This window comes from Marmota monax, unplaced genomic scaffold, assembly GCF_021218885.2.
Source record: "Marmota monax isolate L192 unplaced genomic scaffold, Marmota_monax_Labrador192_F-V1.1 WCK01_AAM20220418_F8-fsc00166, whole genome shotgun sequence".
In the NCBI taxonomy this organism is placed as follows: domain Eukaryota; kingdom Metazoa; phylum Chordata; class Mammalia; order Rodentia; family Sciuridae; genus Marmota; species Marmota monax.
The window spans coordinates 709,012-734,778 of NW_026693344.1; the positions used below are offsets into that span (position 1 = coordinate 709,012).

At 40.1% G+C, this 25,767-nt stretch overlaps 1 protein-coding gene and 1 long non-coding RNA gene across 3 annotated transcripts in view; one reads left to right on the forward strand and one right to left on the reverse strand.

Annotated features, from left to right (window-relative positions):
* Positions 1-277: 277 nt before the first annotated feature.
* LOC124101076 (uncharacterized) lies at positions 278-10,506 on the reverse strand. Its single transcript, XR_006854528.2, has 4 exons — positions 10,313-10,506; positions 2,654-2,742; positions 2,221-2,302; positions 278-1,397 (listed from the first exon to the last, which is right to left on the reverse strand). It is a non-coding gene; the product is annotated as an uncharacterized LOC124101076 (long non-coding RNA).
* Positions 10,507-18,612: 8,106 nt separating this feature from the next.
* Positions 18,613-25,767, forward strand: part of Papss2 (3'-phosphoadenosine 5'-phosphosulfate synthase 2) — a 100,421-nt gene continuing 93,266 nt past the window's right edge. For both annotated transcript variants that reach the window (XM_058583230.1, XM_058583231.1), the window contains exon 1: positions 18,613-18,735. In XM_058583230.1, coding sequence (XP_058439213.1) covers positions 18,628-18,735 — 108 coding nt within the window. In that variant the 5' untranslated portion in view covers positions 18,613-18,627. The remainder of the gene's footprint in view (positions 18,736-25,767) is intronic.

Consider the following 25,767-nt stretch of genomic DNA (forward strand, 5'->3'; position numbering starts at 1 on the left):
TATTTTTTAAATTCTAATTTGTTACACATGACAGCAGAATGCATTACAATTCATATTACACTTATAGAGCATAATTTTTCATATCTCTGTATACAAAGTATATTCACACCATTTGTATCTTCATACATGTACTTTGGATAATGATGTCCATCTTATTCTACCATCATTTCTAACCCCATGCTCAAAACTGGACATTTTTATACCCTCTTGTTCTTTTATATATATATATATATATATATATATATATATATATATATATATATATATAGTTGTCAATGGACTTTATTTGTTTATATGTGGTGCTGAGAATTGAACCCAGTACCTCACATATGCTAGGCAAGCCCTCTACCACTGAGCCACAACCCCAGCCCCCTTCCTGTTCTTTTGCCATCACTTTTATCTCTGTCAGCATATTAAATGTTTTATCCAGTGATTCTAACATCTGAAGTCTTTTTGGGGGTGCTTTTATCATTTGGTGTTTCTGCTGTCACTTATTCATGGTAGTATTCTTCAAGTGTTCCTTGATTATCTTTTTTCTTTAAATTGTGAGCCCACGTTGTGCTGTGAGAGTTGTGTGAATGTCCCCTGAGGGCACATTCTCTAGGAAACATTTGTATTTGCTTCTGGGCACCTGGGAGCATCCAAAATTGCTTAAAATTAAGTTCTCCTTGGGGTTTTTCAACCCACACTGTCCCTTTGAAGGATACTGCCCATAAGTGAACTCTTATCTCAGTCCTTGTGCAAATTAAAAAATCAAATCAATTTGTAATATAGATTAAAATTGAGTATGTAGGTAGACATATGCTATTTGATCATAATCTCCTAAATTCTTAAAGAAATACTCCTAAAAATTCTTAATATATAAGAAGTAATTCTAATATGAGGAAAGTATATAACAAACATAATAGAACTTATCATCCTCTTTTGTAGAATGGAAAGTAAGTCTATTTTTGTAACCATAAAATTATTTTAAAAAATATGTGTATGTTCTATATATATACATATTTGTGTGTGTGTGTGTGTGTGTGTGTGTGTGTGCGCGCGCGCATGCGTATAGGCTTGAGGCTGTAACTCCACGGTAGAATGCATGCTTAGCATGTACAAGGCCCTGGTTCAATTCTTAGCACCCACTGCCCCCTACCCCCCAAAATCAAGAGTTGAGTCTCAAGGATATGGACCATCTGTTGGCTGCCCCATGCAAAACATTTTTTAAAAATTCTATCACATATTCAAAGATCATTTCCCTGTATTGTATCAGAATCCATCACTCTTATAGAAACACTGGTGTCAGGGTCTAAATGACATCTCTACTGATTGTGTCTTTTTTCCAATTCCAGTCTAACTTCTGTCTTTCCAAGTTCATTCACTCCTGAGTTCTTCCTCTGGATTACACTGTACTGGGGAAACAAAAACAGTCAAATCAGGAGCTCACAATTTAGTGATAAAAACCAACTTTGAAAAGTGTTTTTTCAACAAAGTTTTCTGAAACATGAAGGGAGAAAGGAATCATTTAAACTGAGGGACAAGAAAAATGTTACAGAGAAATAGCCATTTAGCTCTGCTGGAAAGGTATGAAGAATTTGCTGGAAGCTATCTTTCCTGACAAAGATCTGGTTTCCTTATTGTTCTGGCCTACAAAAGAGAGTTCTACTTATGAACTGAGAGGTAGTTAGGAATTAAAGTGATTTTTAATCTACTGGCAAGAGTGGGCCTGAGGTTGGAAAAGTTGGTCTAGCTTCAGTTGGCCCAAAAGAAGTTTCCAGAACTGAGAAAATTCCAAGATTTATCTCCTAAGCTCTAGCCCTGTGGTTGCATAGAAGCTGAAATTATTTTCCTGCTTGTCTTTTGGATGCCAATAACCATTTCTTTCTGTAGTGTGTGGTGGCCCTGAGGACAATGGAGCTGAGAGTGGGTGACAAGTGGGGCCTCCTGTTGAGGAGAGGTAGAAATGGACAACAAGAGGATAAAGGGTAGTATTGTCTCCGCCCCTTCCCCCTTCTCTCCCTTCAAGTCTTTGGCTGGTACCAAGTGGGGAGAAGGGGCAAGCAGATACTCAAGCATGGTGTTTGTTTTTAATACCATGGTATTACTATGTTTTCAAGGAGAGAAAGGTAGCAAATTAGAAATATCTACATTTTAATTTTAACACAAGAGATGAGAGTCTAAGAAGAAGGGCTGTTTTGGAAGGAGGAAGGCTAAATCTGGGAGAAATACACTCACAGGTACTACATAAAATGAGGAAGCCCAGGTCAGCAGGCAAACTCAGAATCCAGGAAGAGGTAAATGGACAAAACTTGAGTTCCTGAAAAATTGAGAATGGAAAAAATGAGCAATCTTAGTTCTGGAAGAGCTGATATACCTGATGCAGGAATAGAGGTATAGGTGGGTCAAGGACAGTAGCAACTAAATATGATGCCTTGCCTGGAAGTGGGGACTAGGCAATGACATGATCATTGACAGGAGCCCAGTTGCCAAAACTGGCACAAAAGACTGGAAACAGTGGGACTCAGGGTTGTTGAATATCCTGTAAGTCTTGATCTTGCCTAAAGTTGGACCTACTGATGGCAGACTCACCTCGAGAGACAAAAGGAGCCCAAAGTCAAGCAGATCCAAGGATAGCCTTCTGAAAAAGAGAAGGACTTTGGCATCCTACCTGGCTTTGAATCCTGTTCCACCTGCCGAACTGACTTAGGCATATTGCTTTCTCTCTTTGCTTTTCTTCTCTCTTTACAGTTTTATTATCTGTAAAATGAGGATGATTATAAGTACCTCATAAAGTTCTTGCAAGTATTAAATAAAATGTTTTTTAAAGCATTTAGGGACTTGTCATGGGACTTGGGTGATGGCCAGTGCACAGGTGGTAGGAAGAATTCTCCAAGACAAAGGGAAGCAGTTAAGAGAGTTCATTGGAGGAAACTATGCTGCATCCTGGCAGCAGGGACATAACAAAGACATCTGCCCTCAAACTCAGAAGGGGTCTGGGCTTAGATATGTTTCTGAGTTCTTAGTTCTCCTTTGGCAGGCTTTTTGCTAGGTGGGTTATGCTAAATGAAGGATGGTCAACAGATTCCTGTGCCTTGCCCATAATGCCTGTGGTGCATGTGCCAAATGCTCTTTCCTGGGTTTTACATTAGATATATGAGATGCAACTAATACGTATGAGGTATTAAGTAGGAGATTCTCCCTTCTAGGTTACTACAGGTCAAACTTGAGAGTCTTTATACACGTTCCTAGGGATGGTCCACAATCTTTTTGAAAAACAGGATCTTGTTTTTAGGGGAAGTTAGTTCTTCCAGTAACTGCAACAGTGTAGGATGAAAGGGAAATTCTTAGCCTCACATCACTTCTACTGATAGAGGTGACATGAGAGGTGACAAGGGTCCCTAATCCTGCCTCAGTACCTATACAGAGTAGTCACTCAGCTATCACCACCATTATCACCATCATCATCATCAAATATTACAAGGAAAGGCTGATAAAGAATCAAAGTGTGCCAAGGGTATATTCTAGACTCTAAAAGACACCCCTTTGAGCTGTCTGATTCTGAATCTAGGGAAGCAGTTTTAACAACTTTGTAGTTTGTAGGCAATGGACTAAAATACAACATAATTCCTGTCTATAAGTACACAAATTCTATCCTATTTAGTAGAAGTTTAGTTGATCTCCCCTTCCCATCCCTTGCGGGAAATACTCCTTATCTATAAGCAAAGATACCCTGGAAAAATTCAGGGCCAGGGAAAATCTTTTGATGTAAACCACCTGATATACACTTTAAATGGATGAATTATAGCTAATTTAAGCTCAATTTTATCTTAATAAGACTGTTAAAAAAAATAGTTGTGGGTTTTTGTTGTGTTTTAGTCCCCAGCACTATTTTGGCATCTAAACTGCTTGTCAGGAAATAACATTCACCCTGGGCTGGTAAGTAAGAAGAGGGGGAGTTACTCTCCTGGTAATGCAGAGATAAAACACATCTGGGAAATGGAAATACAGGTAAGGAAGGAGACCAGCTCAGGAAATTTGATTTGCTCAGTGACAGAATATCCTAGGAGGAGAATTTACAGACATAAAAGGCCCTAGAGCATAGCACTGAGAGTGTGAACGCTGTCTAGAGGTTAACAACTCAAAAGATCAGAGAAGACAAGGATTCCTCTTCTCTAGCACACCTCCCAGGCTCCGTGCACCCGCCTCCCCAGCAATCATTTCCCTTTTGGGACAAGATGGTCTCTTCCAGGACAAAATGGACTCTGGGCTCTTTTGCCCTAATGCAAACTGCTTTCCCTCACTGCTCTCTAGATGTCCAGTAAGCAATTTAAGTAGGTCATGTCTGACTTGCCCCACTCACACCACTGGATTAATACTGCCCTATCTCCGGGCCCCTTACCTGCACGTGGAGTGACCTGTCCATCAATCCCTTTTCCTTTGTACCACTTCAAAGGTTGGAAGAGCACTAGCCCAGTTAAAATACTACCTTTCCCGAAAATCACGTTTCAAAATTCCCTGTATGAGCTGCTCTGGCCACATATTGACTTTCATGGGTGCACTTTTCCTTCACAGCCTCTCTCACCATAATGGTTTTACATTTTTTTCTGGTGTGAGAAAAAGCAAAAAACATTCTCTTAACTCTAAGCTCATTTCTCTTTCTCCTGATTTAAAAGAAATCAGACATTTTTATGGGCCCTATAAAGTATTGTGAGGTTGTAGGCATTATGGTTAGTTGCCAAGTTTCTGTTCGCGACTAAAAGGCTCAGGGGTCACTCCAGTTGAACTGGGCTAACTGGGCTGCACAAAATAACACACAAGAGACACAAATACCTTTTTCTTTGGGGTCACTGTGACAGCTCCTCTGACCTTAAGGGTCCACAGAAAGAGAGAGAGAGAGAGAGAGAGAGAGAGAGCGCACATGCGCTGACCCCTTTTATTGAGAAGAAGCTATTCAAATGAGGCAAGGGGTCAGGTTTCAGGGGGCTGAGTCTATCTTCCTGATATCCACTGTCAGCAGGTTGACTGACACCTGGGTAGGCCACACCCAAGGCCACAGTAAGAGAAGGGGACACACACAAGGCACTTCCATTGAACATTCTATCCTAAACAGGGCAAAGGGTAATATTACAAAGGAACAGGTGAGCATAGCTCCACCCATGGGGCTGTAGGAAGACACGCCCTGGCGTGAAGACAGTCACCAGTACTCGAACCCCAGAAGAGCGGGGCAGTCTAGCAGCATGGGTACCTAACGCCATATCCCAGCAGGAAGTTAACTCAGTCACGTGCGAGTTTGATCTCCCAGTTAGTGGATAGTCAGCTCTGAGACTATATTGCATGAAACAGAGAGTTGATATAGTTGTTAAGAATGACAACCCTAGCTGGGCACAGAGGTACATGGCTGTAATCCCAGCAACTCAGGAGGCTGAGGCAGGAGGATCCTAAGTTTGAGCAGCCTCAGCAACTTAATGAGCCCCTCAGCAACTTAGTGAGACCCAGTCTCAAAAAAAAATACATATATATATATATATATATATAGAATTGGGGATGTAGCTCCATGGTAGAGTGCCCCTGGGTTCAACCAACAATATGAGAGAGAGAGAGAGAGAGAGAGAGAGAGAGAGAGGAGCAACAATCCTAGAGCAAGGCTGTCAGGTTCAAATCCTGCCTCTGTCCCTCTCTGAGATCTCTTAATGTCACTGTGACTCAGTTTGCTTCTCTATAAATATGTGTTAGCTACTATCTCTACAAATTATTGTCGATACTAGGTGCTCAATAAACATATATTGAATAAAATGAATGAAATAATGAAAATTCTTATTATGCCAAAATATTATTTTCAGCAATATCAAACTACCTTCAATAAGGATTTGAAGGGTGCCCATAATTTTTTCTGTTTTTAAGAAAGAGGAAAGGAAAACCCCTCTGGGAGATGACCTACTTGGTAACACATAAGTAGGTCATTTCCTACACATTATTGGGATAACCAATGCTTTTCATCTGGGCATGTGTAAGAGCACAGCTGGCCCAGCCTCCAAAGTGAAAAGACTCCTTTCTATAGCACAGCTCCTAACACACCTAGAGGGACACAGAAACGAATCCTTCCTCAAATGTCTCCTTCCACTTCAGTCAGATAGAGCCTTAGAACATTCTTCTATGAATGCTGACTTAAACATTGTCTCCTTGCAATTTCCAGCCACCTATCCTGCTTCTGCTTCTTTGAGCCCACTTAGAAAGAGGTCATTGTCTGTAGACACTTAGTTCCCAAATTTTCAGGGTTTTTTTTTTTTTTTTTTGGAGGGAGGTACTGGGAATTAAACCCAGGGGTGTTTAACCATTGAGCCACATCCCCAGCCCTTTTTTTATTTTGTATTTTGAGACAGGGCCTCACTAAGTTGCTTAGGCCTGGCTAAGTTGCTGACGCTGGCTTTGAACTTGCAATTCTCAGCCTCCTGAGCCACTGGGATTACAGGCATGAGCCACCTTGCCTGGATCTAGTAGTATTTTGACTTCTCTCTTCCAAAGTAGTATCAATTTCTTCCATCCTGTTTCTGGGGGCAGTGAATTACAATTTCCCCACCAGTCTGATCTTTCTCCACAAGGCACAATCCAATGCCACTCCTAATACATGGCATCTCAAAGTAAACATGATATACCTGCCCTGCTCTCACCAGGTAGAAAAGTTGAGATTGCCACCCCCTTGTTCTGAAGACACAGAATGGTAATTGCATTCTACTGTTGGTTTATAATGAGTTAGTGATCAACTAAACTCTCTAGATTCTTTTTACATCAATAATTTCAAGTCAGGTTTTCACCATCATTTGCTTCTACATTCATTTTCTAAACCTGATGTAAGACTATAGCTTACTATGATTACTCCTAAAGCTACTGCTTTCAGAGTATGCTGTAGCCTACTGAGCCTCTTTTAAACTTTGGATGGTTTTCTTGGGATTGGCTAACTTCACTTAGTATTATCTTCTCTAACTCCACCCATTTACCTGTAAATGCCATGATTTTATTCTCTTTTATTGCTGAGTAAAATTCCATTGTGTATATATGCCACCTATCTAAAGTACATGTATGAAGACACAAATTGGTGTGAATACACTATACATACAACCAGAGATATGAAAAATTGTGCTCCATATATGTAATAAGAATTGTAATGCATTCTGATGTCATAATTAAATTTTAAAATTTACATAAAAAAAACTTTGGCTTTCTTTTAGCAATCACATTAATTTTCTTGCCCAGCCATTTACCATCTACAACTTTGATAAGTGTACAATTTTTTATGTCAACACATGTAATCTTGCCCAGGACAGGGTCAGACCACCCACTTAAGGGACTGCCTCTCAGTTGACTTTTTTTAAATAGAGTTACCCAATTAATTCTAAATGTTCTAATTGCCATCACTTAATAAAAATGCTCTAATAGGAAAAGACATTATAACAGGCCAATTCCAATCAACATATAGTTTGCCTAGGTCAGTAGTCTGAAAACTTGAATGCCCTTCAGAATCCCTTCCCTTAAAATACAGATTCTCATTCTCCTCTGAGAATCTGTCAATAGGTTTAAAAGAGTTCTGGAAAGGGGCTGGGGATGTGGCTCAAGCGGTAGTGCGCTCGCCTGGCATGCGTGCCTCCAGGGTTGGATCCTCAGCACCACATAAAAGAAAGATGTTGTGTCTGCCGAAAACTAGAAAATAAATATTTAAAAAATTCTCTCTCTCTCTCTCTCTCTCTCTCTCTCTCTCTCTCTCTCTCTCTCTCTCTCTTTAAAAAAAAGAGTTCTGGAAAATTAATAGTTAAAAAAATACCCCTAAATGACCAGTGGCTTGGGTGGATGAGGCAGGAGGATGACACATTCAAAGCCAGCCTCAGCAAAAGCGAGGTGCTAAGCAACTCAGTGAGACCCTGTCTCTAAATAAAATATCAAAAAGGGTTGGGAATGTGGCTCAGTGGTTGAATGCCCCTGAGTTTGATCCCTGGTATCCCCCTCCAAAAAAAATACCCCTAAATGATTCTGATATGACTAGTCCTTAGAGACCAAGTGGTCTTGCCAATCAAAGTATGTCTATAGACCAGAAGCAGCAGTGGGCCCCCATAGCTGGTTAGGAAGATGGAATCTCAGACCAACTGAGGTAGAGTCTGTACTGGTATAAGATCCCAGTATTCATAGGCACATTAAAGTTCAAGGAGCACTATCTATGTAATTCCTAAAATTTAGCTTTAAAATTATTCATAAAGGAAAAGGAGAAGGAAATAAGAAGGATGGGAAGGAGCGTTCTGCCTCCTCTACTTATCAAGTTTGTACAATTTAAACTTGGGGCAACACTTCTCTTTGCCTAAATTCCAACCCTGGGCAGGGTAATTGTGCTTATCTTACAAGGGCATTATGTAAAGGAATTAATGGATGGGAAACACTGAGAATAGTGCCTGCCCACACTCAGCTCTCAATGTAATGGATTAAATTATGACCTCTAAGAGGTTATGCTGAAGTCCTCTTTGTACCTGTGAAAATGACCTTATTGGTAGATGTAATCAAGTTAAAAGAAGGCTATCAGGGAAGGTTGTAAGCCAACATGACAGGTGCACCTGTTAAGAGGAAAATGCCATGTGAAGACACAGACTCACAGGGAGAAGGCCACGCAAGACACAGGAAGAGATTGCAATCACACACTGCAGACCAAGGAATACCTAGTATTAACAATACCACCAAAAGCTAGGAAGGATTCCCTAAGGGGTTTCAGAAGGGAGGTGGCCCTGCCAACACCTGGATTTTGTTTAACTTCAGAACTTTGTGACAAGTTTCTGTTGTTCTAAGCTACCCAGATTAGTACCTTAGCTATAAATATGATAGTTGTTACTATTATTAGTAGTGAGGGCTGGCACTGGGCGGAGTACTAGGGATAATGAGGAGGATAATGAGGTGAACAAGCTGGGTCTTGCCCTCAGGAAGAATGTTGCTAGGAATTGTGCTGGACGGTAGTGATGACCAGATTTTACCCATCTGGTGAACCCTTCAGAGGGGACTACTACGGAGGGCAGATGGGAAAATGCTAATCAGTCCTTGGGGTTCAGAGAATGGTAGAGCTGGGTATGTAAGAAGCCAAATATATTGTCCCAGGCAGAGAGATAGTATTCGAAAACTCCTGAGATGACAGAGATGACCAATAACATCTCTGAAATCATGGATGCCATTTCTTGAGCTTATAAATTGTCTGGAGACTTGAGTTTCTATTTATCTATTTATTTATTTATTTTGGTACCAGTGATTGAATCCAGGGACACTTAACCACTGAGCCACATTCCCAGCCCTTTTCAAAATATTTTATTTAGAGACAAGGTCTCACTGAGTTGTTTAGATCCTTGCTACATTGCTGAGGCTGGCCTCAAACTTGTGATCCTCCTGCCTTGGCCACCTGAGCTGCTGGGGTTAGAGGCGTGTGCCTCCATGCTGACTCTTTTTTTTTTTTTTGATTATCAACTCTAAGGTGGCACAGATTCATTGATGGGATGCTTATAGGAAAGAAATAAAATACCAGAGTGGGATAATTGAAGAGTGTCCAATGAAGGAACTGTTTACAAAGCTGTAGTCAGGGTTGACAGAAGCACAAGGATTAAGGAAGCAGCCAGGAGCTAGCAACAATAGATCACTGCTTCCAGGCCTGTGCCTGAAGACCAAGAGGACAGCTGGTCAGGGCCCCCCAAGGAGGCATTCAGTACCAATTTGCACCTGATAGGGAAGAAGCAGGGGCAATAAATATTTGTGATGGTTAACTTTATGAGCCAACTTGGCTGGGCCTCAAAACCAGATTTTGATCAAACACCAGTCTCGATGTCGCTGTGAAGATATTTTTAAGATGTGATTAATATTTAAATCAGCAGACCTTAAGTAAAGCAGATTAACCTCCATAACGTGGGCGGGTCTCTTCCAGTCAATTTGAAGCCTCAATAGGAAAAAAACAGAGATTCCTCCGAGGAGGACAGAGTTTGGCCTCAGACTGTTTTCTTACTGAAGGTCACACCAACTATCACCGGTGTGCAACCTGCACTGCAGATCTCAGGCTTGCAGCCCCCACAGTGGCCAAAGGCAATTCCTTAAAACCTCTGACTCTCTCATGCGGATATCTTACCTGACCTCTCTTTGGTTTCCTGCCAGTAAAACTAACCAAGTTGGGGGCGAGGTAGCCCATGGGTGTTGACTTCAGAGATCAGCCTCCTGGGTACAGGGACAGAGTAGGGAGGACAGGATGGACAGCTGATTTGGAGGATCAGTTCAAGATTATCAAGCACCGATGTGTGCTTTTGCATAGACAGGTACATACCTGGCTGTGTCCGACTTTTCACTTTATTTCCATGCTAATTCCCTGTGGCACTCGATTCCCCTGCACTGAGCAGTTTTTGTTCATGCTGCTGTGCCTCTGTACACACGGCTCCATCTGCCTGTGCTGCCCTTTGCCCTGTCCATTTGCTAAGTCTTGTTTATCCTTCCAAATCTGGCTCACGTGCCGCACGCTGTGTGAAGTGTGCAAAGGTCTGCTGTGTTTGCTCACCCCAGCGTCCCCCAGCTTTCTTCCCTGTGAGTGCCGTGCGGTTCTGTTATTGCATGGATCACACAGAATTCAGTGGTTTACACAAAGGTCTGCGCAGTTAGCACCCTGTGGACAGAGCAGGGGTGTGACCCATCTCCCTCTCACAACCTCCCGTTGAAAGCCTAAGCAAGTGGCAAGCAAGCGCATGTGACCCATGAAAGAGGTTCTCGGGCTTCTCCTCAAAATGCAGATGTGGCAAGTCTGAAACCACAACTCTAGCCTTTCAAAACCCATACATTCTGAACAGACCTGAGTTTCTGCACAGCATACATTTTGAGACAGCCTAGGAAATGTACTGGAGATTTATTTGCTGGCAAGTGTCTAATGTCAACCTCACTCAAACCGACTCCCCACAGCGTGTCCAATAACACCCTGAGCCACATTCTTCAGCTGCTCCAGGCAGAGTGCGGTGAATAAAAAGACATTCAACAGTTGGACAAGGCTCTCTTGGTTCCTCTCCTCCTGAGGTCTCAGCACTGAGTCAAACTGTTCTAAAGCCCTTTTCAAAATTGTTTCATCTGATGAATGCTGGAGATTCATTTTGTGGAGTTCTGTTAAGGAAGGATTGCTTTGGGCACATATTTGTATGTGTTTGTGGGGAGTCTGAAGGGAAAACATAAGCCCATTTATTTAGTCCAGTTTTCTGGTATGCTGTTACTTCTGTTTCCTTAAAATAAACTATAATGTCCAATTTCAAGCTATTTTCAGAATTTCCCTAAGCATAATGCAAAATTTCACACTGCCACTAAATGCTAAAAGCATATTTCAAGCTGAATTTTATTGCAAGTAACACCCTCCACACCAAAAATAAGCCTCTTTTGAACTGTCTAAGAAGGCTAGGATGTAGACAAGAATGGTCAATATGATAATCGAATGAAGGAGAATAACTCCATTAATTGTGATCCTGCTAAATTGTGTGCCATTTCACATAAGTTTAATGCTTGGGGAAAAAAACTATTCCATCAACATTCATTTGGGGGATGTGCTGGTACAGGGCACTGGGCTGGTTGGCAAGAAAAGCTAAAGGAGACATCAAGCTTTCAAGGAGCCCATGGTCGACCATAAGATAAACCAGGGGAACAAGAGATTTGATGCAATAAGCTTCAAAGTTTTACAGAAGGGGTGGCAAGATCTCAACAGGTAGAGAAGGGGGGAATGTCTTTCTAGAAAATAGGAATGATGTGGACCAAAGTGTACAGCAGGTCATGTCCAGGATCCCTCCAGTGAACAGAGGCCATGCTGCCTCTGGGACAGGTGACTTAGAAGGGACCTAAGGCTCAAAGTATGGTTTGTGAATCATATACTGAGATGTTAAGGCCTACCTAAAGGATTTTAGTCAGGAAGCAGTACAGGGCCATGTAAGAGTTTAGATGAGGATGTTTAGACCTGATCTGTGTTAGAATCAGTGATTCTGGGGTTGGACAGCATAATGGATGGGTTTAAAGTCTGTTTGAAGGTGGAGAGCTCTCTTCGTGTTTATAACTTTTCTTCTTCAAGCCATACTGCTTAGATTTTATGATATGTTACACATTAACAAGTACAAGTCGTATCTCCACACCCTTCTCTCAGAAGATAGGCTTCCTGACTCCCCGAAATTATTCCCTTTCCCGTCTGCATCTGGAAGATTAACTCCTACAATCAGGAAACACGTTGCTTCTTGTATGCAGCTGACTGGGGATTTTGCTCCTTCCAGGAAAGGTTGAGTATTTGATGGAAAATATTTATCTATGTTGGGGGCAACTCCTTGGATGAGAATTTGTCTCAAGGAAATAGGATGACCACAAAGGCTTATCTGAGGGACATCCTTCTCTATATTGCATATAATAAAAAATTGGTGGCAGCCCAACTGTTCAAGAGGATATTAGGTAAATGTTACCCAGCCAATTAAATATTTTGGAGGAGAATATCAAATAATATGGGTGAATGTTATAATGTAGTGCTAAATTTAAGATGCAGGTTATAAAATGATATGATCCCAGTTTAAAAAATAATCAATAATTCATAAAGAAAGTTTTTTTAGGGGCAGTATAATGGGGATTGAACCCAGGGGTGCTTAATCATGGAGCCACATCCCCAGCCCTTTTAAAATATTTTATTTAGAGACAGCTTCTTGCTAAGTTGCTTAGGGCCTCTCTAAGTTGCTGAGGCTGGCTTTGAACTTGAAATCCTCCTGCATCAGCCTCTAAATTTAAAATGTTTGGTCAAATTTATACCAAAGTGAATATCTTTGGTTAGTAGATATTTTAGGTGATTTTTATTTCTTTTTTGGTCTTATGTTTAATACATTTTCTTCATTGAAGATGTAGAAATAAATATTGAATAAATGAATATTAAAAAATGAAGTTCTTACGGTTAGAAAAACTGCTATTTATAAATGACTTACACAAGAGGGATAGAGTAGAGTTGGGACCTGTACTTAGTTACTGTGTATCTCTTGTGTGAGCCTGGGCTTCAGAGTCTAGACATGAATTCTGGGACAAGTGCAGATAAACATTAAGACACTTTACTCTTTAAATTATATACATTTTCCATGTCTCATAACACCAGGTATGAACCTTGTCATAGTGCCCTTTGCAGGTAAGTAATTCTCGGTTATGTGTCTGCTTTTCCTGGTGAACTGGAGCACTTTGGGTGCATGAATTGTCTTTCATCTCTTCTATTTGTTGAGATCATTCTGTTTTCAAGTGACAAATATATTACTAAACTGATTTAAACAAAAAAGGAAATTAGTATTAGTTTTTGTAACTAAAAAGACCAGAGGCAGTCCTATTTCAGGTGTGGCTGGACCTAGTATCCACTGATGCTACCCAGACTGTCTCCCTCAGCTCTCATTTTGGTTCTGTTGGTCTCTTTGTCTAATTATTGGAAGCCTCAAGCTCACATCCTCACAGCTTCAGCCTCCATTGGGAGGAGATCCTCCTCTTCCCAATAGTTCCACAAAAGTCGCAGGATTGCTTTTCTTCAAGTTCCATGCACAGCACTGTGACCAAGGGCTTAGAATACACCAGGTACCCCTCCTATACCTGTGGTGGTCAATGGGGAAGGGTGTCAAGGTGCAAGGTTAGTCTCGTCTTAAAAAAAAAAAATGTGTGTGTGTGTGTGTGTGTGTGTGTATCAAGAGGAGAGAATTGGTAGTTTCCCAAAGGAAAATCAGATATTGTCACAGGAAAGGGAGAAATGGATTGGGGGCATGGAGAAGGCATGTCAGCTATACTTCCTTTTGTTAACCTAGCACTTTGCTACACTTTCCATCCACCGGGCAAGTACTCAGTGAAGCTTATAGAATAAATGAAGGGCCAAGACAAGCACGCACTTTTTTCCCCGGTAAAGAAACTTTTCTCCCAGTTCTGATTACCCAGGTGCACTCCTGATTCATGCTTTCTATGATTACAAATTCTTGCTCTCACAATTTTTCAAATAATGGGCTCAATATCAATTATTCATAGAAATAATAAATTTTATGATTCTTGAAATCATTTTCTTATTCCATCTTTACTAAGCATTCATTTCTTAGTCAAGGGAGAATTTCTACGGGATTAATGAGCCCAGCCATTATAACTCTGATCCAATCCAGAAATTACCATTACCTGATTTATTATTTGTCATTGACAGATTGTCAGAACGTTTCTATTGTATGTGGGAAGTAGTCCAACTCAAATATGGATCACTTTACTTAATGATTGCAGAACTTTTTTTGCCAGCAAAGCAAAGAGCAGTAGAAATTCTGTTACTCACCATTGTGCAGGTGAGTTGCAAGTATTTTTCGTTTCCTGTGGTTGGACTTCCATGTTATGATCTTTGAAAATTTAATACAAGCACACATAAAAATTTTTAAACAGTACAATAAATACGTCTTTCCTCATGGAAGCAACAGCTGCTTTTCGTTTCTTTCTAGAGATATGCAAAGCAAATATAAGCATAATCATATCAACTTATCTCCATAGCTTCCTTTTCCCTTTTACACGAACAGCAACATCAATGTACCTATTATGCACCTTGCTTTTTTCACATAACAGTACACATGTCTCAGAGATTCTTCCATATTAGAACAGATAGCTCTACCTTGTTCTTTTTAATGACTGCATAAAATTCTACTATAAGGATATACCATAATTATTTTAACCAACCCTCTATTGATGTATGTTTTATTGGTATTCTTTTGCTTTTTCACCAATAAGGACTTTCTGATTCAGCTGATCAAGTGTTTGTTTGCCTTTTAAGAGACATCACTAGGAGCTTCCCAAAAAATAAACAACAACAACAAAATCTAAAGCCGTGGCAATGGGAAGGAGCAACTTGTGATTCCAAGTAAGCTTCTGAATGCCTTGGTTTTCCTGGCACATGGTATCTGTGCCCTCTCACCCATTATTACTCATCATGGTACATGGTAAAGGAAGGGGTATTATATTCTTGCCTTTCATCATTTATCAAATGCAAGTTCTGAAACCCTCCTATGGCCCCAGAGTGACCCTAACGCTCCGAATCCAACTGCGTTTAACTGAACTGCTCTCCCAGGCACCCAGCTGACCTCTGGCATGACAATTGTGATTTGTGTACCAAGTGAAAGGCTAGGTAGGACTGAGCTGGGCAGACTTCCAGAACAGTGGCTGTGGGACAGTCATCAAAACAGGTTGGGAATCAGAGTTCGGAAGCAGCCTCTGCCCTCAGAGAACACTGCTCTTCTCTCAAGAGGAGAAGCTAAAGGCTGCCTCCTCACCCACAAAGTGGCTTAGATTTGGAGGCTTTGACATTTTCTTGGGCAGAGGGTTTACACAGCCCCTTGCTAAGTGACATATAAGTTTATATACTTCTCAATAGAGTACACACACTTAACTTATAAGACTCCTACCATGAGTACTTACCAAAAAGAGAAAAAAAAATTCAAGTAATGCAGAGAATGCCCTACACGTCTGCCTGATGAGCATGCTCAGGGCAATGGGGTGTTGTTCCTGAGACCAGCAATACTCGTTGACTGGAATCTTTTGATTGAAAGACCAGGCAAGTGACTGCAAGAGATTGATCCATACCTGGTGGCAGGTATGAGAGGGGTCATAGGGGAAAGTGAGGAATTCATTGAGAATAATTAATGAAGAATTAGAGACTCTGAGAAAATAATTATTAGCATTGATCATATCAAGCGATGCATTTGGAGCTACATTTGGTTTTGTATCTGAGGGATTTGCAGGGTTCCTGTTGACTGCATATGAATATCACCCTTAGAAACTGACTTCTGGACTTAAGGCATGTTAGATTGAGCCCCACTGCATTTCATCTGAACTTGCCTGAAACTTATAGTGAAGTTGCATACCAAAATTCGCTAAATAGCAGGGCAGAATTCAATCCCAGCTGTCAGCAAGGCCTAAACACATAGCCAGTACCTTTTACTGCATCCTTGTTTATGACCTTATCATCTATATAACTGGGAGAATGAGATGGCTTTGGATGACTAATAGGCTGGCTTGCCCAAGACTAAGATATTCCCCAGGACTTTGAGTTTAAAAACCAAGATAGACCCAGGCAAACTGATGGTGTGTTAACTGTTTTGGGTTTTGAAAGGCACCAAGACATACTATGTAACCATTAATTTTTCTATTCTGAATCCTTCATCTGATATTCTGTGACTGGATCTTGTCCTGAGTTATAGGCACATATATAAAGTGTTGAAGGTTAAATGGTGCCTTCAGATAAGTAAAGCCTGTTAGATATAAGGTAAGTCCATTTGTAATGGGCTTTGAGCTCTTGGAGTCTTTATTCAAGTCTTAGACTCTATTAATAACATGACTTCAACAATATAAGTAATCACTGGCTGATTTATGTACTTTATAAATGTATTTTCACTATTTGCTGGATATTATGAATTGTAACAAGGTGAGTGAAGCCAGTGATAGAGAGTTGTGTTGCAAAAGTTTTCCCCATTAGAGGAGAAATTGAAGCAAAATGAGTGATGGTAGTCGTGGGAGGCTGAGGCAGGAGGATTACAAGTTCAAGGCTAGCCTGGGCAACTTAGTGACACCCTGTCTCAAAATAGAAAATAAAAAGGGCTGGATTTACAGCTCAGTGGTATAGTGCCCCTCCATTTAATCCCTAGTACAGGGTGGATAGAGAGGAAGAAATAAAGAGGGAGAGAAAGCATTGAGTGATGATGGGAGGTTCTCCAAAGAAGTTATATAAATGGCCAATAAGCAATGAAAGATGTTCAATACCAATAGCCAGGGAAATGCAAACAAAAACCATGAGATACCACGTCACATTCTCTAGGATGACAATAATAATAATTAGTAATAACAAGAACAATAGGCAGATGATAACAAGTGAGGATGTGGAGAAACTGGGACCCTTATGCATTGCTGATGTGATAATAAAATGATGCAACTGCTTTGGGAAACATCCCAGCACTTCCTTAAATGGTTAAACATAGTTTATGCTCCTTCCTATCAGGCTCTCTATCTTGAGGCATAATTCAAGAGATAAGAGTTAATTGGTATTGCTGAAGGTATGTGAAAAAAATTATAGAAGTTTTTTTTTAAATCACTAAAATTAAAAAACAAAAGGTAGCTCTCTAAAACCATCTAAGCTCCTCTTTTCACTTATTGAGGATGACTTTTCCACAAATAATGCCAAGTTCATGACAATTTTATTCTGTTTCAAAAGTGTGTAAAAATTATTGTATCCATAAGCATCAAATGGACAGCATGTATAACAGCTATAAGCATGCACTGTGGGGCCAGACCCTCTGGGTTTAAATCTTGGCTCTGTTGTTTACTTAGTCATTTTGTGCATCATTTATTCTTCTATAAAATGGAATAGCAACATTACATGTTTAACAGCTGCTAAATTTGATGGTTAAATTAGTTAATATATGAAAGCATTTACAATAGTGTCAAATGTTGTGTGTGTGAGCTTCATTGTTTCGACTTAGTCAACTAAGCGAGGGACCTAAAATAACAAGTTAATCTTAATAACTCAACATCACTTGGTTGTACCACCTTGGGAATTTGTAATTATAAAAGAACCCAAGCATTAGACCACAGATGAGTTAAGTTGGTACTTTCTCAGCAGAATTCTTAAAAATGGTATCCATGCCAAGTAGATTAAGAAATGGAATGTATAATTAAGACTATGTTTGAGAACAGATTTTTAGACAGAGAAAAGTTTACAGAATCCCATGGATTTTTCCCCCTAATTTATTTGAAAAGAACACCATGTGCCAGTTTGAGAGATTCTCATCCATCTGTCATTTTGGGGGATGTTTGTCTCTTGTGTGAATCCAATACCCAAGTAGTGGGCTTATCCTGGGACAAATGAGTTAAAATAATTGCCTTTCAGTAAAATAGACTTTTATGGTTTACATGTAATGATATCACAATTCCTGTTACAAACAAGTATTTTTTGGAGGGATACAAGTACACACATATTCAACTTACTGGCATTTTATTTTAGGTTCTGCTCAAAAACATCTCAACTTGACTGACTCATCTTCATGTGGACAAAAATTTCACATACCAGTATGAACAGAAAAGTGGGAGGAGGTATGGAAAGCGTTTCGTAATTGATTTAGACGGGAGTACCAGAATTTTGTTTTAGCTAGGGTCCTCCTTGCACTTCTACAAGAGCTTGCACCTCTCTTCAACTTGGTCTATAAAGTTTACTCACACTATGGGGTTCAGCAGTTGTTTGTGCTGCAAGTTTGAAATAATACCATTCTTTTCAAATACTTAAAAATACGGAAATAATTTTGGTTCACAGCTCAAAATATGTGAGTGTGGCCAATTTCTTCCAGAAAGAAAAAATATATATTCTATGTTCTCATTCCAAACTTTGAAATTCTGGCTGTCCTTCTGAAAGGACCTTACAAATAAAATTGCAAGGAATGCAGGTGTAGCAAGAACGGAGATAACAGCCCGCCCAAGAGTTCCCATTGTGCCATTCCATAGACTTGAGGCAGTACTTGATGATGAAGTGTGTGAGCCACTACACTGCTAACCAATACCTGAATGCCCTGAAGGGAGCATGGTGGGCCGCATCCGGGCCCTGGCTGGAACTGAAATATGTTACTGTTTCAGGCCACTCGGAGGTGGCAGGTGCAGAGAAGCAGAGAACAGAGACCTGACCGAACCCAGTTGAGCCCCTTTATACATGAGGCAAGGCAAAGCTGGGTAAGTTAAACACTCAGAGCTGTTTGCTTCTTCTGTAAGATGGAGAGAGTGATATTCCATTGTATTTGCAATGGTGTAGATCAGTTATCCATAGCTGCATTAAATGCAGTGGTCTTCAACAAGGCACATTTATGATCTTGATGTTTCTATAGGTCAGTATTCCAGGCATGGTTTAGCTGGGTGCTGTTGCCTCTGGGTGCGATCAAAGCTGCAATCAAGGTGTCAGGCGGGTTCAAGGATCAGATGTTTCACCTTAGTGACTCTGTCCTGCGTGTGATTGCTCATCTTCAGGTTTGACGAAGGGAGGATTTGCTTCCAAGCTTGCTCTGTGGCTGTTGGCAGGCCTGAGGCCATGGTTAGCTACTGGTTGGAGATACCAATTCCTTCCCAGGTGGACCTCTTCCTAGGGCAGCTCAGAGTGTGGCAGAGGGAGCCAGAGATAGCAGGGGAGAGTGAGGTTGATGGCAGTCAGCCTTTTTGTAACCTAATCTTGGAAGGGACATTCCATCAGTTTTGATGTATTGTTAGTCCTCAGAAGTCTGTCATTAGTCCAGCCCATTCCTAAGGCGACACAACAGGAGAGGGGACAACGTGCAACACCTCAGAGGCTAACACATAAGGAAGTACAGGCCTTTCCTAACCTCTGGCATCAATCCCAGAAAGGAGTTCTTGGGATTAGTTTCAGGCAGCAGTCACCTTTACCAAAAGATTAAGAAGCAGCTGAATTTGACACCTATATAGTTCCACCCTTGAATTTGTCCTGTATTGGGTAAACTCAGTTAATTGACTGCTTGCTAAGATTTTTGCAATGTCAGACTAAGCTTTGTAGAATAATAAAGATTAGTTTACAGATGGATCATGTAGACACTACATTGTAAATAGCAATATTCTTCCACTCTTCAGAAGTTATTATTCTGCAAAGAAGTTGCTCATGTCACTGATGAACACATGAAGTTAGCACTGAAGCTAAAATGTTCACTAAAGAATTCACAGCCAACCTGTGGTTATAGATACATTCTTTAACCTGGTAAACATCAAGAAAAACATTTTGTGAGATTCAGTTGGCTATTTCATGGAATTTACAGTGGAGAATATGAATATTAGATACTTGAAAATCATGACCTCCTGATGGAAAATATAGACATCAGTTTGCCATGTTTGCACCAGATATGTCAGAAAGTTAAAGGTAACAATAATTGGAGACAGCTCCTGAGTATGGTGGTGCTAAGAAATATGGCCAGGGAGCTTCCAGGTGTAGGGGAGGGGATAAAAATTAAAAAACAAAATTTTTTCCTCTACCTCTTGGCTGGGGACTAACAAAAGACAAATTAATAAGCTAAATAAATAAGTTAAAAGGCTTATTTTACATGCAAATGGGTAGGGAGGCTTTACAGAAAAGAAACCCCCAAAGCAGTTAGGCCTGAGAATGTCTAAGTCATTTTTACCAAGGGCTGATAAATTGTGGAGGTGTGAAAACACAAAGGAAAAGAGGTTTGGGCTTTTAGGGCTGGTAATTTTTAGGAGGGTAAATATGTGGGGGAAACTCATGGAAGACAAAGGAAGGTTACTTCAATAAGGCTTGTTAGACACTTTTGGGTGCTGATTTTTTTGTCTCCTGTGACATGGGTTGCTCTCCTCTCTCCCCAAGACAAGGGGCAGAAGGAACCTCTACAGACAAAGTTGTGTTACCTTTACAGAAAGAGAAATGTGACCCACTTTAAGGCAGAAAGAGGGAGGGCAGAGGGTCCCTTTGAAGCCAACTGGAAGCTACTTCCACGATAAACTAAAAGTGTCACCAAATTTATATGTTTTTGACTGTCTTCCAATTTGGGGGAGGATTCAAGACATTTCTATTTTATCTCTTTAAAAATGTGAAATAAGTGAGAGTCTATAATAAAGTTTCCCATTAACTTTGAAACCCCAAACTGTTGGCCATGAAAAGGCAACTCTAGATTAGCATGCGGTTCAGTTCCCTTCTGTAGATTTATTGAGTGCTGCTCAACACCATGCTGGAAACTTCACACATATCTCTTTATGCAGTTCACGGTGGTCCAAGAATGTAGTGATTATGTGTTAGTCCTAACAGAGGCCACCCAACTCTAATTATCCTAGTCAAAATAAAGGGTTACATTTACCAGGTGGCTATTGGAATAACTCACAGAACCACAGGAGCCCTAGGAAGTAGGGTATTTCTCGAAAACTTGCAGGAACCAGAAATTAACTAATTTATGAGTTGGGGATCTCACTATGTTGGCCCTGTTTGGTCTGGAACTCCTGGGCTCTAGCGATCCTCCAGCCTCAGCCTCCTGATTAGATGGGACCACAGGCCTACACCACCACACCTGACAGGGACCAGGATTTGGACACTACTAGATTTCTCCTCACTAGTCATTCTTTATGACTTGTACACATAGGAGTGACCACCAGCATCTCTGGTTTTATACACAGTATTGACACTTCCTAACTAAGGGAAAGGGCTCCTTTCACAGCTCCAACAGAAAAATCCAGGAAAAGCACTCAAAGTGGACATGCAGCTGCCCGGGGCTATGCTCAGCCTGCAGCACCCACCCCTAAGGAACAGAAGAAGGGACCAAAAAATATGCCTCCAAGCCTAGGATTCTTTTGGTATATCCTTATACATTTGTTAATAGACTGGCCCACCCTCATATCCTCACTCAGAATGCTGATAAAAGACAGTTTGAGGCTGACCACTTGTAGAAGTAACTCAGCCCCACTATTCTACCTGCCTCTGATTCCACTCTCTGGGTTACTTTTTCTCATTGTGTGGTGCGAATTATGTTTGTAAGGAAAAAAGGACCTAGCAGCTCAGGAGGTGGAGGTAGGAGGACTGTGAGTTCAAAAGTCAGCCTCAGGGCTGGGCTGGGGCTCAGTGGTGCAGCGATTGCCCAACAGGCGTGAGGCACTGGATTTGATCCTCAGCACCAAATAAAATTAAAATAAAGGTCCACCTACAACTAAAAAATAAATGTTTACAAAAAAGCCAACCTCAGCAACTTAGTGAGGCACTAAGCCACTCAGTGAGACCCTGTCTCTAAATAAAACACACAGAAAAAGGGCTGGGGATGTGGCTCAGTGGTTGAGTGCCCTTGGGTTCAATTCCCAGTACCAAAAAAAGGAAATATAATTTTATTATTTTATTAATCAATAAAGTTTAACAAAGTAACTGAGTATCAGACAATACCCCCAAACCCATAGCATTGCTCCAAAATAAGAATGATAGTAGTAGTGTATGAAATCCATTTATAATTCCTAGGAGTTACTTGAATGTGAGTATGAGACCTAAGAAAACTGAAGAAAGAGAGAGACCCTGTGACAGAGAGGAAATTTAATCTCTGTATCAGTTCTTCCCAAATTCCATATTTAATTTATTTATTTACTTATTTCACTTTCAGAAACCCTACACAATTTTAGGGAGCAGGGAAGGGGCTTAATAAAATAATTTGATAATTCTTCTGGAAGAGAAAACAGGCAAAAAATAGTTTCAGATTTTAAAACCGAGCTGCTTCTCACATGGGTTCCATGTTAAGTAGTGGTAAGGATTTGGTAGTGTGACTCAATGATTGTTAGTGGTGGCCTCTGCCAGCTACATTACATAATAGAGGAAGCACCACAAACCAATAGAATGACTAATTATTAGAATAAGGAGAGTGGCGTGGCAATATTTTTTAAACATTGGCTGATTTCTACACCTAATGTTTTCATATCCTGTACTCTTCACCATTCAACCAAGACCATTCTGACTCAGGATTGAAAATAGAAACTATAATCGAAGTCTTCTGATTTTGGTGTCCAAAAGGTAGAAGCCCTTAAAGAAAGAACTCAGAGCCAGGCATGGTGGTACACACCTGTAATACCAGCGGCTCAGGAGGCTGGGGCAGGAGGATCAAAAGTTCAAAGCCAGCATCAGCAACTTAGGGAGGCCCTAAGCAAGACCCTGTCTCTAAATAAAATACAAAAAAGGGCAAAGGATTGAGGATGTGGCTCAGTGGTTAAGCGCCCATGGACTCAATCTCTGGTGTACACACACACACACACACACACAAAAGAGAGAGAGAGAGAGAGAGAGAGAGAGAAGAAAAGAAAGAGCTCAGACTAAACAAAACATTGAGAGAAAAAGCAAGCCAGCCTAATAAAAAGCCCTCCACTAAAATGAGAGATAAGTGACCTTGTGGAGGAATTCCAGGGTGAGATTCAGGAATGTGTGTTTTACAAGCATTCCAGGGGATTTCTGTGTGTGCTGAAGTTGGAGAACCAGTGGGCTGGCTTGGGGTCTCCCCACCTGGCTGCACAGCAGAATCACCTGAGGGAGTAACATGTTCTGCTGCAGGCCCCTCCACCCCCAGCAGACATCTCTAGAATGGTATGGTGGAAGGAAGTCCAGACAGCAGATTTCTATTTTAAAGCTTCCCAGATGATGGCAGTGACAAGTCAAATCTAAGTATTGTGGGTCTGTTTCCTTTCCCATAATTCTATTAGATTTTGAATTTTTAGAATACATCCAAGATTATCTCGTCAACATACACATTTCTTCTCTTTGTACTTATTTTATATATTTACTATAAAACATGAGAAGGCATGGATGAGTTGGAGGACCTATATCTAAGGCAGAGTGTTATCTCTGGACAACATGGGTATCATCAGGGAGCTTGTTAGAAATGCAGATGGTGTAGCCCACTTTCCACCTGCTGGATGAGAAACTTGGTTGGTCAGGAACAGACAGCAATCTTTAATTTCCACAAGCCCTCCATCCAGGCCATTTGATCCTGCCAAACGTTTGAGAATCAATGATTCTCTTAAAGATAAGTTTACAGGAAACAATAAATGTTGGTGAGGATGTGCTGAGAAAGGTACACTCATATATTGCAACCACTTTGGAAAGCAGTATGGAGATTCCTCAGAAAATTGTGAATGGAGCCACCATTTGACCCAGCTATCCCACTCTTTGGGTTTTACCCAAAAGACTTAAAATCAGCATACATAGTGACACAGTCACATTAATGTTTATAGCAGCTCAATTCACAATAGCTAGACTATGGAACCAACCTAGGTGTTCCTCAATAGATAAATGGATAAAGAAAATATGGTATATATACTCAATGGAATATTACTCAGCTTTAAAGAAGAATAAAATTATGGCATTTGCCAGTAAATGGTTGGAGTTGGAGAATATCATGCTAAGCGAAATAAGCCAATCCCACAAAACCAAAGGCCAAATATTTTCTCTAATATGCAGATGCTAATTCACAATAAGGTGGGGAGCATTAAGGAAGAATAGCATTACCTTAGATTAGGTAGAGGGAAGTGATGGGAGGGGAATGGAGGGGATGTGGGGATAGGAAAGATAGTAGAATGACATTATTACTGTATGTATGATTCTGCAACATGTACACTCAGAAAAATGAGAAATTATATCCTATCTATGTATGATATATCAAAGTGCATAAATGCATTCTATTGTCATATATAACTAATTAAAATTTTTTTAAAAAAATGAATATGCCTAATACCTAGGACCTCCCCACCATCACTAGATTTTGATTTAATTAGGCAGGTATGTGGTTCCTTATATGATTGTAATATACAACATGATGATTGTGGATGATTTTTAGTATTTGATGACTGAAAATATTATTATAAAGATCTACTGACTTCAATAACATTTTAAGTGAATATCAATTGAACTATTACTTATTCAGAAAATATACAGGATTCCTATAAACTCTCTTATAATATTTTTAGGAGGCCAAAGTCTCACTAGTTATGGACCATTTATTTTTATCTAAGAGAGGGACAGAGAGATTATATTGGTTTTCTACTGCTCATCTTTTTAAGATGTGATTGCCTAAATTTATAAAATCCCTCCAAAAGGTTTGGAACCCACTCATAAACTAAATTATGCTCTTTATAGAGCATTCCGATTCTTTGCAAATTAACTGTCTGCTTACAATATCTATGACATTCCCTAATAATGATAATATAGATTTATTTTTTCACATTTCTCAGGTTCTCATGCAACAATGTTTGAGAACCTCTGGGGCTTCAAAGAATTCCCTCCTGTCCAGAGCAGAATTGTTTGTCTAAATGAAAAATCAATAAAAGGAAAATAAAGCACTTACTATATAGACCCATATCTTTTCATAATTAAAGACACATCTGTTTAATTATAACTTTGATTTGTTTTTCCATATTTTTTTATTTTATTATAATTATTATTTATTTATTTATTTTGATACTGGGGATTGAACCCAGGGACACTTAACTATCAGCCACATCCCTGCCCCTTTTAACATTTCATTTAGAGACAGGGTCTCACTAGTTGCTGAAGCTGGCTTTGAACTTCCAATCCTCCTTCCTCAGCCTCACGAGTCTCTGGGATTTCAGGCATGTGCCACCACACACAGCTCCTTCCTACATTTCTTTAAAATATGATTCTTAAAGTTCAGCTAAGTTTAAACTTAAAACTTAAATTGGATATTTCCATAACTTAAACAAAGTAACAGTTAAATAATTTAAGTTAATGATCTAAATTTGGTTATTTCTCTGATTTAATCTTTTAAACAACATGGATTAAGTTTTCTGCCACTTTGCTAAACATATTTTAAAAGAATCTGTTGAAGGATGAAAAATTCAGTCAATTAATTAACTGAACTAATTGGTTTGCTTGTAATTGTTGTTTTCATTGAGATCCGTTGAAATTTGGAGAGCATTTCCATAAATGCCCTAATAGTTTCTATTTTGTGGAATGTAAGAGTACACTAATAAGTAGATTTCCTTTTAAACAAATATAAGGAATAGTTGAAAACTTTGCACAGCATTCCACCTAAAAAATAGCAGAAAGGTTTTCCTTTGGCTGGGAGTGAAGACATTTCCCTCTGGGCAAACTTTGGTTACAGGGTCATTGTTGCAAGTGTCATCTCCAGTTGTCACTAGTTTTTCTCTTTCGACTTTACCTGTCTTTAGTGATAGGCTAGGGTACTTCAAAAAGGAGACCCAGGGAACATCATGGTGGGA